This window comes from Podarcis gaigeae, assembly GCF_964106915.1.
Source record: "Podarcis gaigeae genome assembly, chromosome: 6".
Taxonomy (NCBI): domain Eukaryota; kingdom Metazoa; phylum Chordata; class Lepidosauria; order Squamata; family Lacertidae; genus Podarcis; species Podarcis gaigeae.
This window is the reverse complement of record NC_139682.1, coordinates 96734060-96757003: the sequence shown is the minus strand read 5'-3', so window position 1 is coordinate 96757003 and position 22944 is coordinate 96734060. Positions and strand designations below refer to the sequence as shown.

General features: G+C 47.4%; 1 protein-coding gene across 3 annotated transcripts; it reads left to right on the top strand.

Annotated features, from left to right (window-relative positions):
* Positions 1 to 263: 263 nt before the first annotated feature.
* On the top strand, positions 264 to 22360 carry UAP1 (UDP-N-acetylglucosamine pyrophosphorylase 1). 3 transcript variants are annotated; one of them, XR_014565550.1, is made up of 11 exons: positions 264 to 343; positions 1812 to 2106; positions 4192 to 4396; positions 10706 to 10881; positions 12044 to 12216; positions 12693 to 12886; positions 14459 to 14602; positions 15359 to 15547; positions 17526 to 18451; positions 18714 to 20144; positions 21802 to 22360. XR_014565550.1 is itself a non-coding variant. In XM_083743919.1 (11 exons), the coding sequence occupies exons 2-11, from the start codon at positions 1815 to 1817 to the stop codon at positions 21877 to 21879; spliced, it is 1566 nt and encodes a 521-aa protein (XP_083600045.1). In that variant the 5' UTR covers positions 270 to 343; positions 1812 to 1814; the 3' UTR covers positions 21880 to 22360. The 3 variants fall into 3 exon arrangements, 2 of the variants coding, with proteins under 2 accessions (XP_083600044.1, XP_083600045.1); XM_083743919.1 differs by having other exon boundaries at positions 270 to 343; positions 17526 to 17573; positions 20078 to 20144; XM_083743918.1 differs by lacking the exon at positions 17526 to 18451 and having other exon boundaries at positions 20078 to 20144.
* The last annotated feature ends 584 nt before the right edge of the window (positions 22361 to 22944 follow it).

The following is a 22944-nucleotide window of genomic DNA, read 5'->3' as shown; positions in this document are numbered from 1 at the left end:
TTTATTTGCAAATATGCGTGTTGTAACCTTATGACTCATGGAAGAAGAGAGGAACCAGGCCTCGCTCATTTCGGGACCATGACGCCCAAGGGGCCCGTTGCCATAGCAAGGCGCCCTTCCTCTGGCGAGCCCCGCCCCGCTCCGCGCGCGCCCTGGCGCCCAGCCAATCCCGTCGCGCGGCTCCTCCGGGACCTGGCCTGACGTGGCAGAGGCGCCTCCCCGCCCCGCGGAGCTTGCCATTGGTGGAGGTGGGTGAGGAGGGGCGGGGCTTGAGAAGAGGGCTCTGGCTGGGCTGCTGCGGGGAAGGAAGGAGCGGAGACGGCGCTGCGAGTCGCCGCGGGAGGTGAGCCCGGGAGGGGGCGCGGGCGGGGGGGGGGAGAGGGAGTTAAATGGCACATCATCTAGCTTCTTGTTCAAGCTGAGCCAGAGTCATGAGTCGCGTTTTCGGTTTTTATAAAGAAAATAATGATTGTGCCAAATTTGAGCAGCCCCAGCAGGGCATTTCAGAGGGGGCTTTATTTGGCTTCTGTCGCGGTTAATGCAGTTTGACGGTGCTTTGCAGAGCAGCATAAAAGGGGGCAGGTGGCATAAAAGGAGCGCATACTGTACATGTCTGTGTATATACAGTATCTATATATAGAGAGAGATAATGTTATTTTTATAGACACAGCATAGTGTTTTCTGTGTCACACCTGGCACCCCCATGGTATAAGGAAGTTACCCTAGTCAGTGGCAGAAGTATGATGTGGCTGGGTGACACGAGGGAGGCGTTTGTGTGCATGTGTACGAGTCTAGCAAGCTGGTCTGTTTGTTGCAGTAACTCTGGGGTGCTTCAAAAGGGCACATATATATGCAGAGAATATATATGTTCTATAGAGGAAATGGGGATAAAAAAAAGAAATGGGTGTTTATAGTAATATTGGGGGTATGCACTTGTTACTGTTTGTAAAGGGGGGTATGTGTATGTGATACTGCTTTTAACTGTTGCATGATTTCATGCCACCTTGAATTCCTTTTTTGGAAAATAAGATGGGACGTAAGCACTAAAATTAACACAATTTAAAAAAGAACAACCCTGTTTCAGTATTTGCCTTTACAGATGTGAATTAGGCTGTCTTTGCCTCCTTGTGCCAGGAATCTTTCCCCCTGCAGAACTGTTCACTTAGGTATCACTGGAGTTGGTGCTTTCCCCTTCTTAATGGTGGCCTGCTTGGATCAAGATTCAGGCCAGCATCCTGCACATCCTTTTCAAAATGTCTTATGTTCTATATTCCAGTTTCGTAAATCATTCCACAAAAAATAGTGGGCTTCAAATATTTTGATGAGGTTATTAAGAGGCAAGTGGCCTGTAATGCCATGCTAGCCATAGACGAAGATTAGTCACCTCCACTGCAGCCAGTATGAAAATGTAAGCTAGTAAGGAAAAGGGAAAGCACCTTCTAACTATGCCTTTTCTTCTTCTTCTTTTTATTATGTATTTTGTGTTTTTTATCTTGTATTTTTATGTTCTGAACTGCCCTGAGATCTATGGATAAAGAACAGTATCAAAATTTAATAAATAAACAAGGAAGAGGGTTTCCTTCTTTTCACTAGCATGGAAACCAAGTAGTTTGGTAAATGTGGGGAGGAGTGACTCACCCATCTCCCAGTCTACTCAATTACTTTCTTGCATCTCACCTATGTGACTACCTGCTTGGCTATGGCTACCTGGTGAATTGTTAAATTCAAGGCTGCTGTAGCTGGGGGAAGTGCAAAGTGTTTTTGGGCTAAGAGTTTCTCAGTGAGTCTTACTGTTCTCTTCTCCTCCATAGGTCATGGACGGGGACAATGAGATCCATGAGCTCCAGCGCTGCTTGGCTGAGGCAGGACAGAGCCATCTTCTTCGGTTCTGGGAAGAACTGGATGTGTCAGAGCAGCAAGAGCTGTATAGAGACTTGAAGGACATGAATCTGGGAGAGCTGGGCCAAGCTTTCCAGAAAGCCATGAAGGAAAGCAGCCATTTGCCAGGACAGGAGAACGTGGATGCCAAAATGGAACCTGTGCCGCGTGAAGTGCTAGGGAGTGCAACTCGGGACCAAGCCCAGCTGTCCGCCTGGGAGCAGGAAGGTAACAAGAAGAACCCCACTTGCCACATAGTCAGACCTGGTCCCTGAAGTGATACAGACTATGTAAAGAACAACACAGATCATAGGCTTGCTTCTCTACACTTCTTATATAATATCCACAGTTTGTGAAATATGAAAGCACTCTCTGTTAGAAGGTGTAGGCTGATGTTACGGCAAGCTCAGTTGGGACCCCTTGTAGCAAGGTTTTAGCATGTGCTTTGAGGGAAGTGGGAAGTCTCACAACTTCATAAAGTTTTCTTACAGACCGTTGTGTAACTATAATAATACAGTGGCAAATCTATGTATTTTGAGACTAACATTTAAAAAAATGGTTGTGTATGTCTCTAGACTCTTATGGAAGGTGCTTGTTGAATGCCAAATTATGAATAATTTTAAAGTGGGGAGAACATACCAGTTCCTTGGTTTTCATTCTATTAGTAACAATGCTGAATAGCACTCTTTAGATTAATTTTCTCTGTCTTGTTGTGTTCCTCCGCTTGGTTGTCTTGGTGGCCTATGTGGGAGTCTGCTATTCCTTTTACTATGTAGCCAAAGGGATTTAGGCCTGAGTGCCATTTCTTAATATGATCTCTTCCACTAGAAACTGCAGGAAAAAGTAGAAACAGTGGACCCTTGAGCAAGCTGTTTGTGTCAGTTCTCTGGACCGCTGAAGTGCATGTTGGTCCATAAGGACTCTCCTTGTTATCCCAAAGAGCTATGACCTTTCCCAGTGCTTTCCCCTCAGAGTCAGCTGGAGACTGAGTCTATCATACCATAGTCGTAAGATCTGTGGGCTTGGAGTATGGTCTGGATTGAAGCAGTGACAGAGAGAGAGAGAAGAAAGAATTAAAGAATTAAAGAAAATGTAATATCTAGGCTCAAGTCTGATTGCTCTGGACTAGAAAAATATTAAAACTTGCAAAAGCAGCAGCAGCAACAGCTGTGTTGCTGTTAAGAAGAGAATAAGCAAGATTTTGCTTTTACTATCTCAGTAACTGTTTAAAATGTCATAAAGCAGGCTTTTGAGTAATACAGCATTCTTCTCCAGGCCAAGAAAACTTGGTACTACTGAATGTTTTTTGAAGTTAGCTTTGTTCTGCCTTGCTGCTTAGGTTGCTCTTTGCCTGTGTTCCTCATTCACCTATACTGTGTGCTCTTTTTTTAAAAAAACACAAATGCTTAAATAGTTTCAGGCATGTTTCCAAGCAGGAAGTAATCCAGGAAGCATTTTATCATGGGGAGGCCAAATAAACATTTAACACATAATGTATCTTTAGAAACACCCATATTTGAACTCCTGTGATAATAAAATTATTGATGAGAACCCCAGATTTGCATGCAACATTCTTTCTTGCCATTTCCCCAACCTCATGTCTAGCCAACTTGCCTGGCTTGAGGCAAACCATCAATTTGCCACTTCATCCAAACCAACAGTCTCTGCTTTTCAAACTTGGAAATTAGGCAAGGAATTAGCAAGTGAGCCTGAGATTCATTCCAGCATTGTACGTGTAAAGTCAAACACAGGTTGGCATAACCACTGATTCCCCATCTTCCAAGGTCTATTCTGAAAAATGAATGGTGTAACTTTTAATGTGCTTGTTCACACATTTTTGTTTTTTTGATGTTGAGAAGCAATCAAACCTGAGAGTAGTATTATAGGATGGGAAAGGCAGTCATACAGAGTACAGATGCTCTACCCCCTTTCCCCCTTAAAAGCAGCAACAAAAATATACTTTAAACAATGCATATATATCTCCAGAACTGTAAGTACTTTTCTTGTTCTTAAGTGAAGCTTTTGGTTCAAGATGCAAATTCTAGTGGTGTAGAAGGATGTTAGGGAATTTCTCATTGCTCTTGGTTCCAAGTAGCGCATAAAACAGCCTTAGATTAGTAGTAGAGAGGACTGGAGTCTCCAAGGGCACTTTGAGCAGGATACAGAGATTCTAGCTTCATTATGTGACGCACGTCTGTTTGGATCAGTTAGATCCTTTGAGTAAGGCCTTGCATGCCTGAAAAAGAGTTGTGTGCAAATCAAATGCTTGCTGTCAATCACTGGAGTAACATTTATTTTTCTTGCTCTTTTCAGGTCTCCGACAGATTTCCCAAAACAAAGTTGCTGTTCTTCTTCTAGCTGGTGGGCAAGGAACAAGGCTGGGTGTCTCCTACCCCAAGGGGATGTATGATGTAGGCCTGCCATCCCACAAAACTCTCTTCCAGATCCAAGCAGAGCGCATCCTGAAACTGCAGCAGCTGGCTGAAAGACAACATGGCCTGAAATGTGTTATTCCATGGTAAGCAACTTGGACTCTTCAGTCATTTTATCAGTGTTCTTCAGGAGCAAGTGGAAGCAGATGATCCCTGCTAGTGGTCTTTGTTTTGTTGGTTCAGAAGCTTTTGCTGCCTTGCTTTCAGGGTTGTATCCAGCAGTGGTGTGAGCAGAAGACAGCTTGCCTGCAGAAGACATTCTTTTCATCAGTGTTTCCCAACCGGTGTTCCGCGGCACACTAGTGTGCCGCGAGAAGTTGCCGGGTGTGCCGTGGGAGGGAGGCGGGCGAGTCGGGCTGCTTTAGCCCCCCGCGACCCTCTCCCCGCTGGAGAGGTGACGCGCGCCTATGGCAGGAGCCTCCATAGGCGCGCGTCACCTCTCCAGCTGGGAGAGCACGCACGGGGCTAAAGCAGCCCCCCGCGACCCTCTCCCCGCTGGAGAGGTGACGCGCGCCTATGGCAGGAGCCTCCATAGGCGCGCGTCACCTCTCCAGCTGGGAGAGCACGCACGGGGCTAAAGCAGCCCCCCGCGACCCTCTCCCCGCTGGAGAGGTGACGCGCGCCTATGGCAGGAGCCTCCATAGGCGCGCGTCACCTCTCCAGCTGGGAGAGCACGCACGGGGCTAAAGCAGCCCCCCGCGACCCTCTCCCCGCTGGAGAGGTGACGCGCGCCTATGGCAGGAGCCTCCATAGGCGCGCGTCACCTCTCCAGCTGGGAGAGCACGCACGGGGCTAAAGCAGCCCCCCGCGACCCTCTCCCCGCTGGAGAGGTGACGCGTGCCTATGGCAGGAGCCTCCATAGGCGCGCGTCACCTCTCCAGCTGGGAGAGCACGCACGGGGCTAAAGCAGCCCCCCGCGACCCTCTCCCCGCTGGAGAGGTGACGCGCGCCTATGGCAGGAGCCTCCATAGGCGCGTGTCACCTCTCCAGCTGGGAGAGCACGCACGGGGCTAAAGCAGCCCCCCGCGACCCTCTCCCCGCTGGAGAGGTGACGCGCGCCTATGGCAGGAGCCTCCATAGGCGCGCGTCACCTCTCCAGCTGGGAGAGCACGCACGGGACTAAAGCAGCCCCCCGCGACCCTCTCCCCGCTGGAGAGGTGACGCGCGCCTATGGCAGGAGCCTCCATAGGCGCGCGTCACCTCTCCAGCTGGGAGAGCACGCACGGGGCTAAAGCGCGACCGTCTCCCGGCTGGAGACGCGGGGCTGGGGCGGGGGAAGCCCGAGCTTCCCCCTCCCCCAGAACGGGACCCAGAGCTCTGGGAGCTTGCGGGGCTGGGGGAGGAGGAAGCCCTCCGCCAGCCTCCAAACCATGTCGGGAGACAGCGGGTGGGCGCGCTACGCCTCTCCCGCTGTCTCCCGAGTTTGCGGGGCTGGCGACGGGGAGGAGCAGGCTTCTCCCCCCGCCAGCCTTCTAGCCAAGTCGGGGGACAGCGGGAAGGGCGCGCTACGCCTCTCCCGCTGTCGCCCGAGTTTGCGGGGCTGGCTACGGGGAAAAGCAGGCTTCTCCCCCCCCCCCCCGCCAGCCTTCTAACCAAGTCGGGGGACAGCGGGATGGCGGCGTTCCTTCGGAGGACGCCCCGTGCTCCGCGCTGGTGTTGGCCAGCCTTGCGCACCCGGGGGATCTCCCCCCAGGAGCGCAAGGCTTGCGGGCGGCGCAGAGCACGGGGCGCCCTTCGGAGGACGCCCCGTGCTCCGCGCTCGTGTTGGCAAGCCTTGCGCACCCGTGGGGGCGCGTGGGGCGCCCTGAAACAGAGGGTTCCCCATGCTGCGGACTGTAGCCTGCCGCCCGATGCGCGGGGCGCCCTGAAGCAGAGCGCCCCTCGCGCCAGGCAGACATGGGCCAGCCCCACAAGCTCGGGGGACAGCGGGGAGGCGCAGCACCGCCATCCCACTGTTCCCAGACCTGGTTTTGGGGGGGGGAAATAAAGGAAAAAAATTTTTCCTTTATTTCCCCCCCCCCCCAAAAAAAAAGTAGGTGCGTCCTATGGGACGGAGCGTCCTAAAAATACGGTACTTACTATTTCATAATAAAGTAATTATAAAATACCGGTACTTTCTTTGTGTTTATTTGATGCCTATTAAAGAGAGTTACTTTATATATAGTCAATATAGGCACAGAGTTAATTTTTTAAACATTTTCTAATGGTGGTGTGCCTCGAGATTTTTTTCATGAAACAAGTGTGCCTTTGCCCAAAAAAGGTTGGGAAACACTGCTCTACATCATCAACCCCTACACACACTCCACCCCCCAAGAGTACTTTGGGGCCCTTCAACAGTGAGGGGTGTATCTTATAAAGTTGGAATTCAAGGGTAAAATAGCTATAAGTTGGCATAAGATCTCTTGCCCCAGTTTTGAATTATTTCCTCTGAAGTTTTCTGGCACGTATGGTTTCTGGTTTCAGAGCCCATAAGAAAGCTGTGAAATAACACTTGTGACTGCATGGCTTCTTTTGGCCCTTTGGGGAGGAAGGTTCCTACGTATGTCTAGTAGCAAGGAAAGGCCACGAGCTTTGTATCCCATAATAGGTGAACACTTTCATTTTCCAACAGGCTTTGGGAAAGTGACTGCTTTTAGTTAAAAGACTGGTGCCATGCTGATTTTATTATAATTATGTGTATGCTTTAAACAGATTTTATAGATTTATTTAGTTTTAATTCTATTGTTTTTCAACGATAGATTTTTCTATGTTCGTAGCAGTTCTTGTTGCCGTGCGTTTGTGGGGAGGGCTCTTCCCCCTGCAGGCCCACTCTCCATCAGGCCAGGGAGCGGGGCCCACGCCGCAGCTTTGGGGACACTGGTGCTGCGGCAGCGGTTGTTTGAAGTGTTTTTATATGTTTTAAACTGTTTTTATTTTTTGCTTTGTTGTACCACCATAAGCGGTGGTTTTTATCCATGTATTTTTATTTTGTTTTGGTTTATTTTGGGTTGGGGTGGGGTGGTTGTGGAGTGGGGTGAGGATTGGTTTTGTTTTCGTGTAATTGTTTTTGTTTGTTTGCTTTTATATTCTGTAAATGGAGGCGAGTCTGAGGCTTGGGATTCCTACTGTGGAGGGGCGAGGGAGGTATGGCGGTGGGGGCAGATGTCATAGGTGAAGGGGATCGAGATACAGATATGCTCATACCCCTTCCAATCTGCGCCCCATCCCGAGAGACGAGGGTAGGGTGAGCAAGGATTACTCACCTCCGTCACTGGTGTTGTGCAATGCCAGGTCTATAGGCAACAAAACCGCCACCCTGCGAGATTTCTTCACCTCGCAGGGGGTTGACCTGGCATGTGTGACTGAGACCTGGGTGCGCGAAGGGGATACTGTTACCTTACGAGAGATGGCGCCCCCGGGTTTCTCCGTCCTCCACCAGTCGGGGGGGAGGGGTGGCGTTATTAATCCGGGAAGATTGTTCTTTCAGGGCTCTACCATCGCCATCGATCCCGGGCATTGAATGTGTTGGCCTAGTGTGGGGCTCCGAGGAGAGCTTGGCTGTCTGGCTGGTGCACCGGCCACCTAGCGCACCAGCAGCCACCCTGTCAGGCCTGCTGGAGGCGGTGGCCGGCTGGGCCTTGGAGTTCCCTAACCTATTGGTATTGGGGGACTTCAACATCCATGCTGATGCCACTCCCTCCTCACAGGCTCTGGACCTGGTGTCTTCCATGGCGACACTAGGGCTCTCCCAGTTTGTTTCGGGCCCCACACATCAAGCAGGCCACACACTGGATTTGATCTTTGGCATCGGTATAGATGTGATCATGTTTCCTTCGATGAAGGTGCCATGGTCTGATCACTATGCTCTGAAAGCCAGGATTGACGTTCCACCCCCACCCTGCTTGGGTGGTGAGCCAATTTGGGCTCGCCCGCAGAGGCTGATGGACCCTGATAGATTCCGTCAAGCCTTGCGGGACCTTTCTCCCCCTGGCGACTCATTGACTGAGCTTGTTGAGGCCTGGAATACCCAGCTCCTGGCAGCCATCAATGAGATCGCACCTAAGCGCCCTCTGCGACCCCGCAGAAACCGGGCTCCCTGGTTTACCAAAGAGCTCCGGAAAATGAAGCGGGACCTCAGACGGCTAGAGCGAGTATGGCGGGCTGCCCGTGATGGAGCTTCAAGAACATCTTATAGGGTTTTTATGAAAACCTACGAGATGGCAGTGAAGGCCGCTAAGAAGTCCTACTTCTCGGCCTCCATTGCATCCGCTAGCTCTCGCCCGGCACAATTATTTAGTATAATTCGGTCTTTAACGTCCCTCGAAGGACAGCCAAATTTAAATAACAATTTGACACACAGCTGTGAGGCATTTGCGAGCTTTTTTGCGGAGAAGGTCTTGTTGCTCCGCCATGACCTCCCTGACAATTTGGATACAATAAAGGAACTGGAGGCCCCTCGACTGTCCTCGGGTTCAGTATTGGACCACTTTGACTGGATATCCCCAGCCGATGTGGACAGACTCCTCCGAGCTGGAAAGCCCACCACCTGTCCTCTCGACCCGTGCCCGTCCTGGCTGATTAGAGCGTGTCCAGACGAGGTGCGGGCCCCCCTGGGGGATATCATCAATCTGTCCCTTGGCACCGGGACATTCCCAGGGGAACTGAAGGAGGCAGTGGTGCGCCCGCTCTTAAAGAAAACATCATTAGATCCCTTAGATCTATCCAATTACCGCCCGGTTTTGAATCTTCCATTCCTGGGTAAGGTGATTGAGAGAGCGGTTGCTGAACAGCTTGGTAGGTTTCTGGATGAAACATCGGCTCTGGATCCATTCCAGTCCGGCTTCCGCGCTGGTCATGGGACCGAGACGGCTCTGGTCGCCCTAACAGATGATCTCCGCAGGCAGCTGGATCGAGGCGGGTCGGGGCTGCTGATTCTTCTAGACCTGTCAGCAGCCTTCGACATGGTCGATCACGAACTCCTGGCCCACCGCCTTGCCGACGTGGGGATCCAGGGCACAGTCCTTCAATGGCTGTGCTCGTTTCTCTCTGGTCGGGGACAGAGGGTGGCGCTTGGGGGGAATTGTCATCCCGCCACTCCTTGGTGTGTGGTGTGCCCCAGGGTGCAATACTCTCCCCGATGCTTTTTAACATCTTTATGCGCTCCCTCGCCCAGCTTGTCCGGAGTTTTGGGCTGGGCTGCCATCAGTATGCTGATGACACCCAACTCTATCTGTTGATGGACGGCCACCCAGACTCGGCCCCAGACACACTGATCAGATGCTTGGAGGCTGTGGCTGGATGGTTACGGTTGAAGTTAAATCCTTCGAAGACAGAGGTCCTCTGGCTGGGACGGGACGACATGGGACTGAGGGGGCAACTCCCATCTCTTGCGGGGGTGCAATTAGTGCCAGCACCGTCCATTAAGAGTTTGGGTGTAATCTTCGATACCTCCCTCTCCATGGAGGCGCAGATTGCAGCTATAACAAAGGCGGCATTTTTTCATCTCCGCCAAGCTAAGCAGTTGGCTCCTTACCTCTCCTGCCCTGACCTAGCCACTGTGATCCATGCGACGGTCACCTCCAGACTGGATTATTGTAACTCGCTCTACGTGGGGCTGCCCTTGAGACTGACCCAGAAACTCCAGCGGGTGCAAAATGCCACAGCAAGACTCCTTACGGGGTCTTCGCTTAGAGATCACATTCATCCGGTGCTATACCAGCTGCACTGGCTCCCGGTGGAGTACAGGATCAGGTTTAAGGTGCTGGTTTTAACCTTCAAAGCCCTATACGGCCTAGGGCCCTCGTACCTACGGGACCGCCTCTCCTGGTATGCCCCACAGAGGAACTTACGATCTTCAAATAAAAACACCTTGAAGGTCCCAGGCCACAGAGAGGTTAGGCTGGCCTCAACTAGAGCCAGGGCTTTTTCGGCTGCGGCTCCAACCTGGTGGAACGCTCTGTCACAAGAGACAAGGGCCCTGCAGGATTTGACACCTTTCCGCAGGGCCTGCAAGACAGAGCTGTTCCACCTGGCCTTTGGTCAGGGCGCAGCCTGACTCCCTCCTTTGGCAATCTTTACAAAACTTTAGTTTATGGTTGCCATCAATTTTGATTTTAATTCATTTTTATAATGTTTTATAATGTACTGTTTTAGTGTTGTTAGCCACCCTGAGCCCGGCTTCGGCTGGGGAGGGCGGGATATAAATAAAAATTATTATTATTATTATTATTATTATTATTATTATTATTATTATTATTATTATTATTTGTAAGCCACTTTGAGTTCTGATGTGGGGAATGCAGGATATAAATATATAATAGATGATGATGATGATGATGATGATGATGATGATGTTGATGATCTGATATATGCTCCCTGTCTTAATTATCTATGATTCTTTTATTTGTGCCATTCAGGTACATCATGACAAGTGGTAGGACAATGGAGTTGACTAAAGAATTTTTCCTGAAGCACAAATACTTTGGCTTAAAGAAAGAGAACGTGATCTTCTTCCAGCAAGGGATGCTGCCTGCTATGGACTTTGATGGGAAAATCCTCTTGGAAGAGAAAGGCAAAGTTTCTATGGCACCAGGTGCAACATCTATAGGAACCCTTTCCAAACCCATATTGGCAATTGCCCCTCTTTGCTCTAGCATTCATCAGCTTCTGCTATGTCCGTAATTTGCTTCCTGTGACTTGATGAGAAAAGGTGCTGAGGAAAGGGGCAGCTGGGGCTTCTGCTTAATAGTTGAGGCTACCAGCAAGCCTCTTTCCTACTCTCATGTTTTGTTTCCCAGTTGTGTCCCTCAGAAGTCTATGCAAATCCACAGTTTGACATGATGGCCTCAATTAAAAATGTCATTTTCCCCTCATTCTTCTTCACCCCCCATTATGTCTTCCAAAAGCAACTCCTCCCTTTTTATCATTCAAAAAATAGAACAGATTGTGATTATAAAGAAAACAGTGTAGAAAATAGGAATATCATACAAAAACCAACAAGACGTAGACTCCCAAACTTCATAGAGAATCATGACAACCAGCAGCTAAGCTTGAATAACACCAGTAACTATAATAAGTGAGACACTAAAAATTTGCCATCTAACTTGTATTTTTGTGGCATTGTGTAACAGGGCTCCAAATTTGATTGTTTCAGTAGTGACTAAGTTAACAAGTATGGTTTTTTTCCAAACTTTGAGCAACCGTTCTTTTTTTATTTTTATGATGGTTCCAAATAAGACCCTTCAGTATCTTCCAAATTCAGAAATTTAACACATAGAAGTTGCTCATGCTTATTCATCTGGTTATTTTTTATTAGCTCAATAAAAAAGCTTTCAGGTCATTATGTAAGGCAACCTCCTTTGTGGACCTCACTGGCCCCTCAGAGTTTCGGACAAGGTCCTGCTGCACCCAGGGTAACACTGGAGGCCATGAAGAAGGCAGACTGCCTCAGCTGAAACACCATCACTTACAGAGCTCTCTCTCGAGGGGGGGGGGGGTTCTCTGACTTTTGTCTGTGGGCAGGACTTTAAAAAAAAATCAAAAGGCATTTGGAATATAAGGTTTTCAGTGATGCTGCTGATATTTTCTGTGTTACCAGTAATGCTGAATTTTTAGGATTTTTACTGACAAACCTTAAGTATGTTAACTTGTCTTTGTGGTGGGTCATGTAAAAAAAAAAGGTGCACAAAACCCGATGTGAAAAAGTAACTTTTCTGACCCACTGAACTGCTTCCTTTTCTTCTCTCTTCCTAAAGATGGTAATGGTGGTCTCTACCGAGCTCTGGGAGCCCATCATATTGTGGAGGACATGGAAAAGCGAGGCATTGGCAGCATCCATGTCTATTGTGTTGACAATATTTTAGTCAAAGTGGCTGACCCTCGCTTCATTGGCTTCTGTGTACAGAAGGGAGCAGACTGTGGAGCAAAGGTAACTCATGTTGATGCAGGGCTGTAGGTTGTTAGGTTTGGGAAGGTGACTCTGTAAGACCTTGTGGGGGGTGGGGTAGTGTTAGGTGTAACTAACTGCACTCTTTTATCTTCTGAATGGCTTCTTCATTGAACCGTCAGACGTTAGTTTTTATTGCCTTTTGATTCCACTGTTTCCCTCCTCTCTACTCATGCATGAATACCAGTAGCTGAAAGCCACAGGGGGGAGAGTTGCTCTTGCGCTGGGGTCCTGCCTGCTGGTTTCCTGCCGGCGCCTGCTTGGCCACTGTGAGAACAGGATGCTGGACTCCGTGGGCCTGATCCAGCTGGCTCTTCTTATGTTCATATTATACTGTGGTACCTAAGAATAGCATCCATGTACGTTCATGCATATGATGAAGCCCACCAAGGTGCATGCTGTAATCAGTTTGTTAGCCTTCTAAGTATAACAAAACTGTTGTTGTTCTTCTATATTAGGTTGTTGAAAAGACCAATCCCACGGAGCCAGTTGGTGTGGTGTGCCGAGTGGGTGGCGTTTACCAAGTGGTGGAGTACAGTGAGATTTCTCTGGCCACAGCGCAGAAAAGGGGTCCTGATGGCCGGCTGCTGTTTAATGCTGGGAACATAGCCAACCACTACTTCACCCTGGAGTTTCTGAAAGACATTGTCAAGTATGGGCATCCTTTAGTCCCGAGATGCACTCCTACAGGAGTGGAATAGCTCTTATATATTATTTCCTTCTATCTATCCTCATATATCTGTAGTTGCTACCTTCCTTTTGTGTCACAAATTTTTAGCAAACAATGCCAGTTTATATATGTAGCGGAATCAAGGGGTAAATCTTTTCCTGAACTATGCTACCATATTTTTCCATGTGTAAGACTAGGGTTTTTATTTTTTTTAAAAAAAAGGTTTAAAATTGGGGCTCGTCTTATACACGGGTACTGCTAAGGGGTGTTTTCTTATTTTGGAGTCCCCCCCAAATGGGGGGGGGGCATCTTAAACATGAGGGCGTCTTATACACAGAAAAATATGGCACTTCAGGCAGCTGGAGACAGGGAGCTGCATGTTTGAATGCACCCGGGGGGGGGGGGGAGGGAGAACAGCGAATTCTCGCTTTTTAACAGCAGAATTCAGCTAGATTTGCCTCCTTCAGAACATGATTCTGCAGGAATTAGGAACTTGTGGCCCTATTCTTAGACTGAAACTCACATAAACCCCAGTCAGTATGGCCAATAGTCAGGGGTGATAGAAGTTGTGATCCAATAACAGCTAAAGCGCCACAGTTTGCATCCCAGCACAATTGTTTTGGGTCCACATAGATCCGCCCCCGAACCCCTGAATCTGGCGATCATTCTAGCTAGAAAAAGCTTTACCACTTGATTCTGCTATGTTTATGTCGTCCCTGTGCAGAGTATGTCCCCCTGTTTCAGTTTAAAGGTGGAAATGAATGAGAACTGGGGCACTGGTTAACTGTTCTGAGTTTTATTTTTGGAAGTTCAGTGGCACTTGCTTATGGAAATGGCAAGGTTTTTTAATGGAAGCATTCTGCTAGGCCCACCACAAAGCTCTAACTTCCAGTTTCAATGTTATTTTGTCTCAGTCAGAACAGTAAATGTAGAAAAAAATAATATGCTGATTGTGTCCAAGCCTTAAAGAGAATTGATGAAAGAAAATGGTCCCTAATACGTAGGGACAGAGGTGTTTAGAGCTCCATGTCAATAGCAGAGGACCTGAATTGTGCATTAAAACCATGAAGTTAGTAGTGGAGATTTTGGCATGCTGATGCAGTCTGATTGCACTGAGATTTGTACTAGTTGCTGCTGGTGGGGTGTGTGAGGTGTGTGTGTAAAAAGTGGTAGTGAGTCCTAACTGCAGATCATCTGTAGAAAATGGCACCTTCTACCTTTGCAGCCAAAAGGTAAAGCAAAGGTGTGGATCAAATATCCTACACTTGGGATAGATGGCTTCTTCTGTGCCAGAATAACTAGATATCAAGCGTCTTCTGCTGGAAATACATTAATATTCAATGGAAACCTAAGAACTGCCTTGTTATATCAAGGTCCATCTCATTCAGTATTGGTTTTCAGCTGCCGTGCAAGTGGTTCACAAGCCTGGCATGAAGGTGATGTCTTTCCCCATTCTCTGCCCCCAACATCTGGTACCTGGAGGTTTCATTTAGCTAATGACCCTTGATTCCCTGTGTGCTTCAGACTCTGCTGACTCTTCCCTTGATGTTTCAGTCTTTACGAGCCTCAGCTACAGCACCATGTAGCCCAAAAGAAGATCCCGTGTATAGATGTAGCCACTGGAAAGCCTCTGAAGCCAGACAAACCAAATGGGATTAAGATGGAGAAATTCGTATTTGACATCTTCCAGTTTGCCAAGTATGTCCTTTGGTCCTGCTCCTCTGCCTAGTCCTGAGGGTGTTTTGTGTTACCTGTTGCAACTTCATTTGGGTATGTTAGCTTTACTTTCAAAACAAGAAACCCAATTTTGGATCTTCACAGTTGTAGAAGGTACAAACTATATGAGGCATGTGCGCTGGGAAGCTGAGCTGCCGAGAAACTAGCTGAGATTAGCAAAGAGAGGAACTAAGTTAATCTTGCAGTTTGGAGAGCAGAAAGAAGTACGTTGCATGAGGAGTTGAGAATAGATTTTTACTTATGGGTGAGGAGCATTCTTGCATCCTGAGACTCTTGTGGCAACTGATAGCACAGAGGCAGTCATAGTAGGAAACCAGCAAGAGGGCAGGGGGCCTTCTTGGAGAGGAGCATGGGGCCTGTATACTGAACCTCTGCTCTGGTGCCAAGGGGAACTCCCAGGAAGATCCCTCTTTGCCACAGAGCCTTCAGTTGTCCCTTTGTGTGTCAGATTGGGACTGCCCTCGCAGCCTAGAAAGAGGGAAACTGAAAATCTGCAGTCCATTTCTGAAGACTGGGGAAAGATTCTCTTTGCTTCTTACAAGTCCTTGGCCTTCGCCTTGGAAACTGATGTCCATGCTTGCGTGCTTGCGTGGCTGGCCTGTCACAGTAAAATTTGGGGTATTTGGGAACCTTCTTGAACTTTGGCTGGTTTCCTTCTAATTTGATGGATAAAAAAAAAACCTTACCAGAGCTGTCTCTGCTTTCTTGCTCTTCTAGAAAATTTGTGGTTTACGAAGTGCTGAGAGAAGACGAGTTCTCTCCTCTGAAGAACGCAGACAGCCAGAATGGGAAAGACAGCCCCACCACTGCACGCCACTCGCTGATGTCACTGCATCACTGTTGGGTTCTCAATGCTGGAGGGCACTTTGTTGATGAAAATGGAAGGCGCCTTTCTGCAATTCCCCGGTAAGAATATTTAGGCATAGCTTTAGTTTATGCCTTCCGTCCTTGAGTATAGCCTATGGAAGTGGGTGTAGTGGCTGTACATCTGGGAGAGTGTGCAAGGATGCTGGAGCTTCCAGTTGATCGGGTTTCTAGTAATATTCTGCAACAGGCTCCCATGTCCATAATATCTCCCTTTGATTGTAATTAGCATGGCTGAGATAACTACACAGTGTGAGGCAACAATCTTGATTGATGTACTTGATCATCACAGTTGCATCTGTGTCATTGGGGACAAGTGAATGGAACCGAAGCATTTAGGAAACTACTCCAGCCTTCCATAATTCAAACTGGAGCCAGGATATCCAAGCCTTTTTAGAGAATAGCTGCTTTAGGCTCCCTCTTCTTCTGATGTGGGAAGGTACCAGTGCCTTCGCCCTTTTAGAATAATAGCAAGCAGAAGACAAAAATTTGTCTATACCTTGAAGTGTGTTTATAAAATATTTTTACCCCACTCTTTAACTGAAAAGGCTCACACAGTGGCTAACAAATCAATAGAAAAATCCCAGACTTAAAATCTAAAAGGCACAACACACCAGAAACAAAAGATGGAGAGGAAGGGAGAGGGTGAACACAAGCACCAGTAGGTTAAAAAGGTAAAGGTAGCTCAGACTGTTAGGTCTAGTTGCAGACGACTCTGGGGTTGTGCTCTCATCTTGCTCTGTAGTCCAAGGGAGCTGGCGTTTGTCCGCAGACAGCTTCTGGGTCATGTGGCCAGCATAACTAAGCCACTTCTGGTGAAACTAGAGCAGTGCACGGAAATGCCATTTACCTTCCCGCCAGAGCTGTACCTATTTATCTATTTGCACTTTGATGTGCTTTCGAACTGCTAGGTGGGCAGGAGCTGGGACCGAACAACAGGAGCTCATTCTGTCGGGGGGTTTCGAACCGCTGACCTTCTGATTGGCAAGCCCTAGGCTCTGTGGTTTAGACCACAGCGCCACCTGTGTCCCAGTAGGTTACAGTGTTCTTATAGTGACCATCTGGAATGGAAAGACTTCAGAAGAAGAGGAGATAATATTAGCTGGTTTCTCAGCAGAGCTGATGAATTTACCAAAGCCTAGTATCTAATGCAGTCTTTGTCAGTCTTGGGTCCCTAGAGATTGTTGGGCTGCAACTCCCTAGCCAGTGAGGCCAGTGGTCAGGAATGGTGGGAGTTGTCATTCAAGAACATTGGGGACCCAAGGTTGAGAGAGGCTGCTCTAATGTATAGTTTAGGAAACAGCTGGGATAACAGCTTTATAGAAGCTGCTTGGCAGATGAGCCTTGCTTGTACATACTTGAGTGTCTCAACACATTTGCTCATAGGACTAGAGTGATCATCTCCTCAACTGCGTCCGTGCTTGGAGCTGGTGGAATTAAAAGTTTTCTGGCTGGGGGAGTTATGAGGGGTCTTGGAATCATACTTAGAGATCAGCACTGAATTTACATGATCAAGTTTAAGTTTGTGGGAGACTGCGTCTGTTGCATAGAAACATCTATGTTGTTCTGAAGAGAGTGGAATTGAGTGAAGTGGTCTACCACACTCATGGCACATGCAAAACAATTTGTTTAGTTAGAAGTAGAATCCTAAATAACGTGCCACCGTCATTCAGTTCAAGGCCCCTTAGGAGTCATATCAATGGAATGAGCCCCACCAACCATTGTACAGTGGTACCTTGGTTGTTGAACTTAATAAAAAACCAAGGTGCGGCTTCCGATTGGCTGCAGGAGTTTCCTGCACTCAATCGGAAATCATTTCGGATGTTCGGTTTCCAAAAAAACATTCGCAAACCGGAACGCTCACTTCCAGGTTTGCGGCATTCAGGAGCCGATTTGCTTGGGAGCCACGCCATTTGACAACCAAGGTACCAAGAGACTCAGGAAAGTCTGCTGTTTTGATCTGGCATATTCCCTAGCTTCATTTCCCTTCTCATTAATCCTTTTTCTTCCCATGTGACAGTTGCACTAATGGAAGGTCTGATGCGATCCAGGCGGATGTCAGTCACAAGTAAATATACTATCCTGGACGGGTGAAGGTGCATGGTGATGGCGCTGCGCTTGGCACTGACTAACAATCCTTTCTGCAGCATGCAGGGTCTCGGTGCTCCACCTGTTTTCTTTCATTTTTTAAGGGAGTGGGTTGTTGTTTGTTGCTGTGATAAACCTGTCTCTTGGGAAGGGTCTGGCAGCTGAGGTGAATGCTGGGGAAAGGTGCATGTCTTGACTGTGTAGATTCCAGGAGGTGATGACGAGCGAAACTGAAGAGTAACCTGGCCACATTCCTTTGAGAAATCTGTGAATCTGAAAGGCTTAACTGGGAGCTGATGGTATATGACCCTGTGACTGCTTTTATGGTGTACCAAGACAAGAGGTTTCATGAAAATGAGCTGGTAGGGCTCTCAGTTTTGCATGCAGTGTAGTATGCACTGCGTTTTTGCCAGGCTTAGAGTCTGTTTTTAAGTTTTTAAGTTTGCCAGAAGGCTTGCTTATGTTTTGGAAGGCAGAGTGACACAGTTTAGGTATTGCTTTTACCATGTTTGATCTCTGCTATAGTTCTGTAATTACTGTAAGCTACTGTGCCCATCGGTTATCCTGTTTTCTCACGTAGACTTCATTTCCAGATCCCAATGAGATTCTATTATTGTTCTGTGCCTAAGGGCTCAGTATTTTAAAATGGAGAAGACTGTTCACAGGAAGAAATTTCCACACAAAACTTGTGAAAGCCATTTTAAAACAAACTGGCAAGAGGAGAGTCAACTGAGAATCTAGTGTTTCTGCATAGTTACGAACAGCTCTTCTGACAGATTCAGCTCTATAGTTCATGTGAATTTAAAAAACATATACACAGCACCTCTGAGAATTGCAGTGCTCGCGTGCAGCTGCACTGTGTTAACAGAACTTTCTAAAGCTGCTGTGCAACAAACTTCCTGCAGCCAATAGGAAGCCATGGCCCCATGCAGAGCAACCGGCGCGGCAGTTTAGCTCCGCGCGGAGACTGACCGAGCGGGCGGCAGGGTCTGGGAGCCGGTTTAACGACCCACTCGGGCCATATACGGCCCACGGACCGTGGTTTGCCGACCTCTGGTCTTGGTAGTGCTGCAATTTGGAAAGTGCTGGTTTCTCTTGCTGTTTCTTCCCTTTTCCAAAGGGCATCACAAGTGAGAGAGAAATCCTTGTCTGCCAAAGGAGGTGGGCAAGAACATTATTGCAAGCGAGGCTGCTAAGCCATCCCAAGGCGTGTACACTTTGCTGTCTTCCTTAGATTCTAGAGCACCATGGCTTGGTGGAATAAGCAGTACTGAGCTAGCTAGATGGACCAATAGTCAGGTTTCCTTTTGGGTATCATCATACAATCTACTCTACTAATTTTACTGTTAGGACCACAAAATCTAGCAGAATGGATCACTTGCTGGAATTTCTTGTGACTTTTGACCTGGAACAAAGTGCTTATGAATTCCTTGATTGTGAGCCGAAACCTTTATGGGCCACTTAAGATAGCTTTTGTCTAATTTCCAACATGGAAAGCGCATGTGCACAGGAGTTTGCACTTGGGCAAGCAGACCTTCATGCCTTGTTTTTGTTCTGAAACCCAAAGGGCTGTCAAACAACTGCCTCTTTTATTCAGTTAAATTGAAATAATTTGCAGTACCAACATTTTCACAAACAGCTACCAGTCATAGTAATAAGGAAAGACCACATTTTTTAAAAAATGCACTCCATATTATACTAACACTAGAACCAAAATAACACCCGAGAACGTAATGACATTGCCTTAAACTCTGAGCCTTGCTGATTTAAAATTTGTGTCTCTTGGATTCAACAACTAAAGCTTTATAGTCGGTTGAGCTACAATTTTTAAATCCAGAACCCTCATAAATTGTCTGAAGATGGAAGGCACAATGCTTGTAATGATGTACAGTGGTACCTCGGGTTACAAACACCTCAGGTTACAAACACTTCAGGTTACAGACTCCGCTAACCCAGAAGTAGTACCTGGGTTAAGAACTTTACCTCAGGATGAGAACAGAAATTGCTGCAGCAGCGGGAGGCCCCATTAGCTAAAGTGGTACCTCAGGTTAAGAACGGATTCAGGTTAAGAACAGACCTCCGGAATGAATTAAGTTTGTAACCAGAGGTACCACTGTATTAGAGTGGGTTTTTTAAGCAAATGGTCTGCTCAGTTTAATATTGATGCTCATTAATAAGAAGATATGTATGTGAAAGGAGCAGTGACGTTTTAATTTTTTTACTCCCACTTCTCAGTTGCCACTGGTGTGGTTTTTGTGTGTGTGTGTGTGTGTGTGTGTGTGTGTGTGTCAGGGCACAAGCTTAACTAACCCCTGTGGATTCAGGTGCTGGAGCTGCTGCATGGGGGCCATCTTAGTTTCCTTATTGCTGCTGAACTGTTTCCTTGGCAGGAGCTGAGTGACAAGAGCGACTACCTTCCTAACTGAAAGACGTGAATCTTGTCTGATTTGTTTATGTTTTTCTCCCTCACTTTTTTTTCTTTAGACTGAAGGATGCCAGTGATTTCCCAATTCAGTGTGAGATTTCTCCTCTTGTTTCCTACGGGGGTGAAGTAAGTGGATGTGGTGTTCTCTGTTTCTCTCCCCACCCCCATCCAGTTTGAATTTGTAATTCCCCTGTCTTAGCGCTCAGGGCAGATAGCAAGGCTTGACGTAAACCACAGGAAGGTATGCCGTGCACGCCTTATACAAATGAGCTGGTGGCTGTCCGTCCTTGGCACTGTAGCGAAGAAGGGGTAAGAGGAGCCTAGAGAGCTGGCACGAGGAAGTCATCCTATCTTCTAGATGCAGGCGTGAGTTTATCTGGCCATTCAAACAGTGGTATAAGTCATGGGAAGGCAAACTAAGGTCCGCAGGCCCAATTGCCTTCTGGATCCGGCCCACGAATGGTCTGGGAATCTCTGCATGGCTTGCCAGCGCGCGTGTTCTTTCCCTCCCACTCGACGCCTCCTCCCTCCTGGCTTCTCCCCGCCCTGCCTAGAGGAGGAAGGGGGCTGGGCTTTGTTGGTGCCAGCAGCACCAGTGCTCGAGTGGGCGCCATTTTAAGCAGCCCCTCTTCGGAGCCCTTTTGTGCGCCGCTCATCACCCCTCTGCTGCCAGCCCCTGCTGCTCGCAAGACACAGGTAAGCAGCCACCAGGGCTTGTGGTGCTCTTGCACCATTCCCCCCCCAAAAAATATAGTCCGGCCCCCCCACAAGGTCTGTCACGAGTCTTGTACTCCCAGCAGGGTCACCCAAGGCGGTAAGGTCAAAGGGGAGGAGCTAGACCTGTGGTTCCCAACGTGGGGCACACCACATGCCCCACAGGGGGGTAATTTGGTTTTTAAGGGGGGCAAATTGAGAATGAATTAGACCAATGGCCTTTTAGGTTTCCTCCATGTGAATAGGAGTTCACTTTTTGAATAGTAAGAATTATATGTGACCAGGGGGAGGAGCATTAGGATTTTAGAGATGCTTAGGTGGGTGGGGCATGACCAAAAAAAGGTTGGGAACCACTGAGCTAGACATAGAATAATCCTAGAAATCCTCAACGGCAGAACAGGCGGAAGATAAAAAGCGGTATGTTACAACGACTGTGAAGGCGACTGAAGGCCTCAGCAGATAAGATCTTACCGGTCGTTGTGATACCCATGCCATCGGAATAGAGCCTTACTGCGAAGAATGTGCGTTGGTCAGTGTGTACTGATCTACACGCATAAAACAAATTTTTGGAAAGTTGGATAATTATGATAACTAATGGTCTCAGGGGCAGGGGGCACATTTTTATTTGTATTATTATTATTACTTTGTTTAAAAAAGAAAAGAAAAGCAATACATCTGCTTCAACTGTGCAAGAGGAATGTCAGAACTTGATTTGGCTTTTCTAGCCACTTGCTCTGTCTTGGACATGGAAGGTGTAAATGATTAATCCGGAGCTTGAAACTGACACGGCTGCCAATTTGTCTGTATAAAGTATTATATGCCAAGTGTTTCTGGCATCTTGTTATCTCATTTATTGCCATAACTCCTATGCGGAGATCATAAATACTTATGTTTGCAGGTGGGGAAGTAAAGTTGAATGGTTCTTGGCTGAACAGAAATTTGAACCTGGTGTTCCCAAGTTCAGAGCTGCACTTTGGTTTGCACTGAAGTTTTGACTCCCTAGCCCTTAGTACTACTAAATCTGCTGTGCCCAGTTTCTGAATATCTGTTGCTGCTTTTATTCTCCTAGGGCCTGGAGGAATACGTGAAGGACAAAGAATTCCATGCCCCTCTGATTATCCATGAGTTGGTGAAGAATGGATTGTGAGACCCCCCTGCTCATCTTTCTGGTCTAGAACTTGTTGTGATCCTCGGTTGTCAGACTGTGAATATTCGAATTAAAGTTTCAGTTTTTCACTTAAATTGAATTCCCTCAAAATCCAGGACTTGGCTGCAGTAAGAATGGATGGAGTCCTTTTCACGCTTTTTATCTTGAGGATAGCTATTTATATAACTTTTAATTTAAGGGTAGTAACACTTAAAATAGCAAGGATGCTACATTTCATTCTACAGAACTTCAAGGCATTTTGTATCAAATCCAATGGTATACCTTCAAAAAGGCTTTATGGTACGGGGTTTGAGTTGGATAAATTTTATTTTTCTCAATTATATGTGACTTTTAAAAAAGTGATGGGATTTTATGGCTGCCCATATTGTGCTTTTATTAACAGTTGTATCTTGCAAAGGTTGCACAGTTGAAAGAATGCTGAAGGAGTGAAACTAGATTAAATTGTCTCCCCCCCCCCCAATGCTGTGTTTCCTCAAATTTCTTGAACCTGCTTCTGAATTTCCACTCTTTGTGTGGGGCAGGGGCTGACCCTGTACCTCCACGTGTTTCACATGAGATTGTATAAATGATCCTTGCATGCAGTTTTGTGCATAGAGCACACTGCTTCTTGTGAAGATATGTGTACTGGGGTATTAATGCCAAATACCATCAGTTAGAGGAGGGATAGAACAGGATTCCTTGATAGGGCAATGTGGGCGCAATAGGGGATTATGAGGACACTGTCAAGGAGCATTCGGTCCACCCAGAGCTTTGGGGAAGGAGCCAAACAAAGACTTTGTGTGCCTCTCCAGTTGGCACAGTTGCCTGCTGTCCCAGTTTGACAACCAAAATGAATGTCTCATTCATTTTGGTTGTCAAACTGGTGTCCCAGTTTGACAACCAAAATGAATGTCTCATTCCCCTCCCCCCGGAATTATTTTTATTAATACAGTTTCTTAAAATCAGGTTTCCTGCTCCTGTTCCAAACATATGATCATTATTTCCTCACACTGCCACATCATTTTGTATTTAGAGTCCAAGTAACACCATTCACTTGCTGTTAAA

What these genes read in the sequence shown, in the direction of transcription:
- UAP1 (XM_083743919.1), top strand. Translation starts at nt 1,815, where the DNA reads ATGGACGGGGACAATGAGATCCATGAGCTCCAGCGCTGCTTGGCTGAG. An exon ending in CTGAAATGTGTTATTCCATG is followed by an intron (nt 4,397 to 10,705) that starts GTAAGCAACTTG and finishes TGTGCCATTCAG; the next exon opens with GTACATCATGACAAGTGGTA. An exon ending in CAAAGTTTCTATGGCACCAG is followed by an intron (nt 10,882 to 12,043) that starts GTGCAACATCTA and finishes CTCTTCCTAAAG; the next exon opens with ATGGTAATGGTGGTCTCTAC.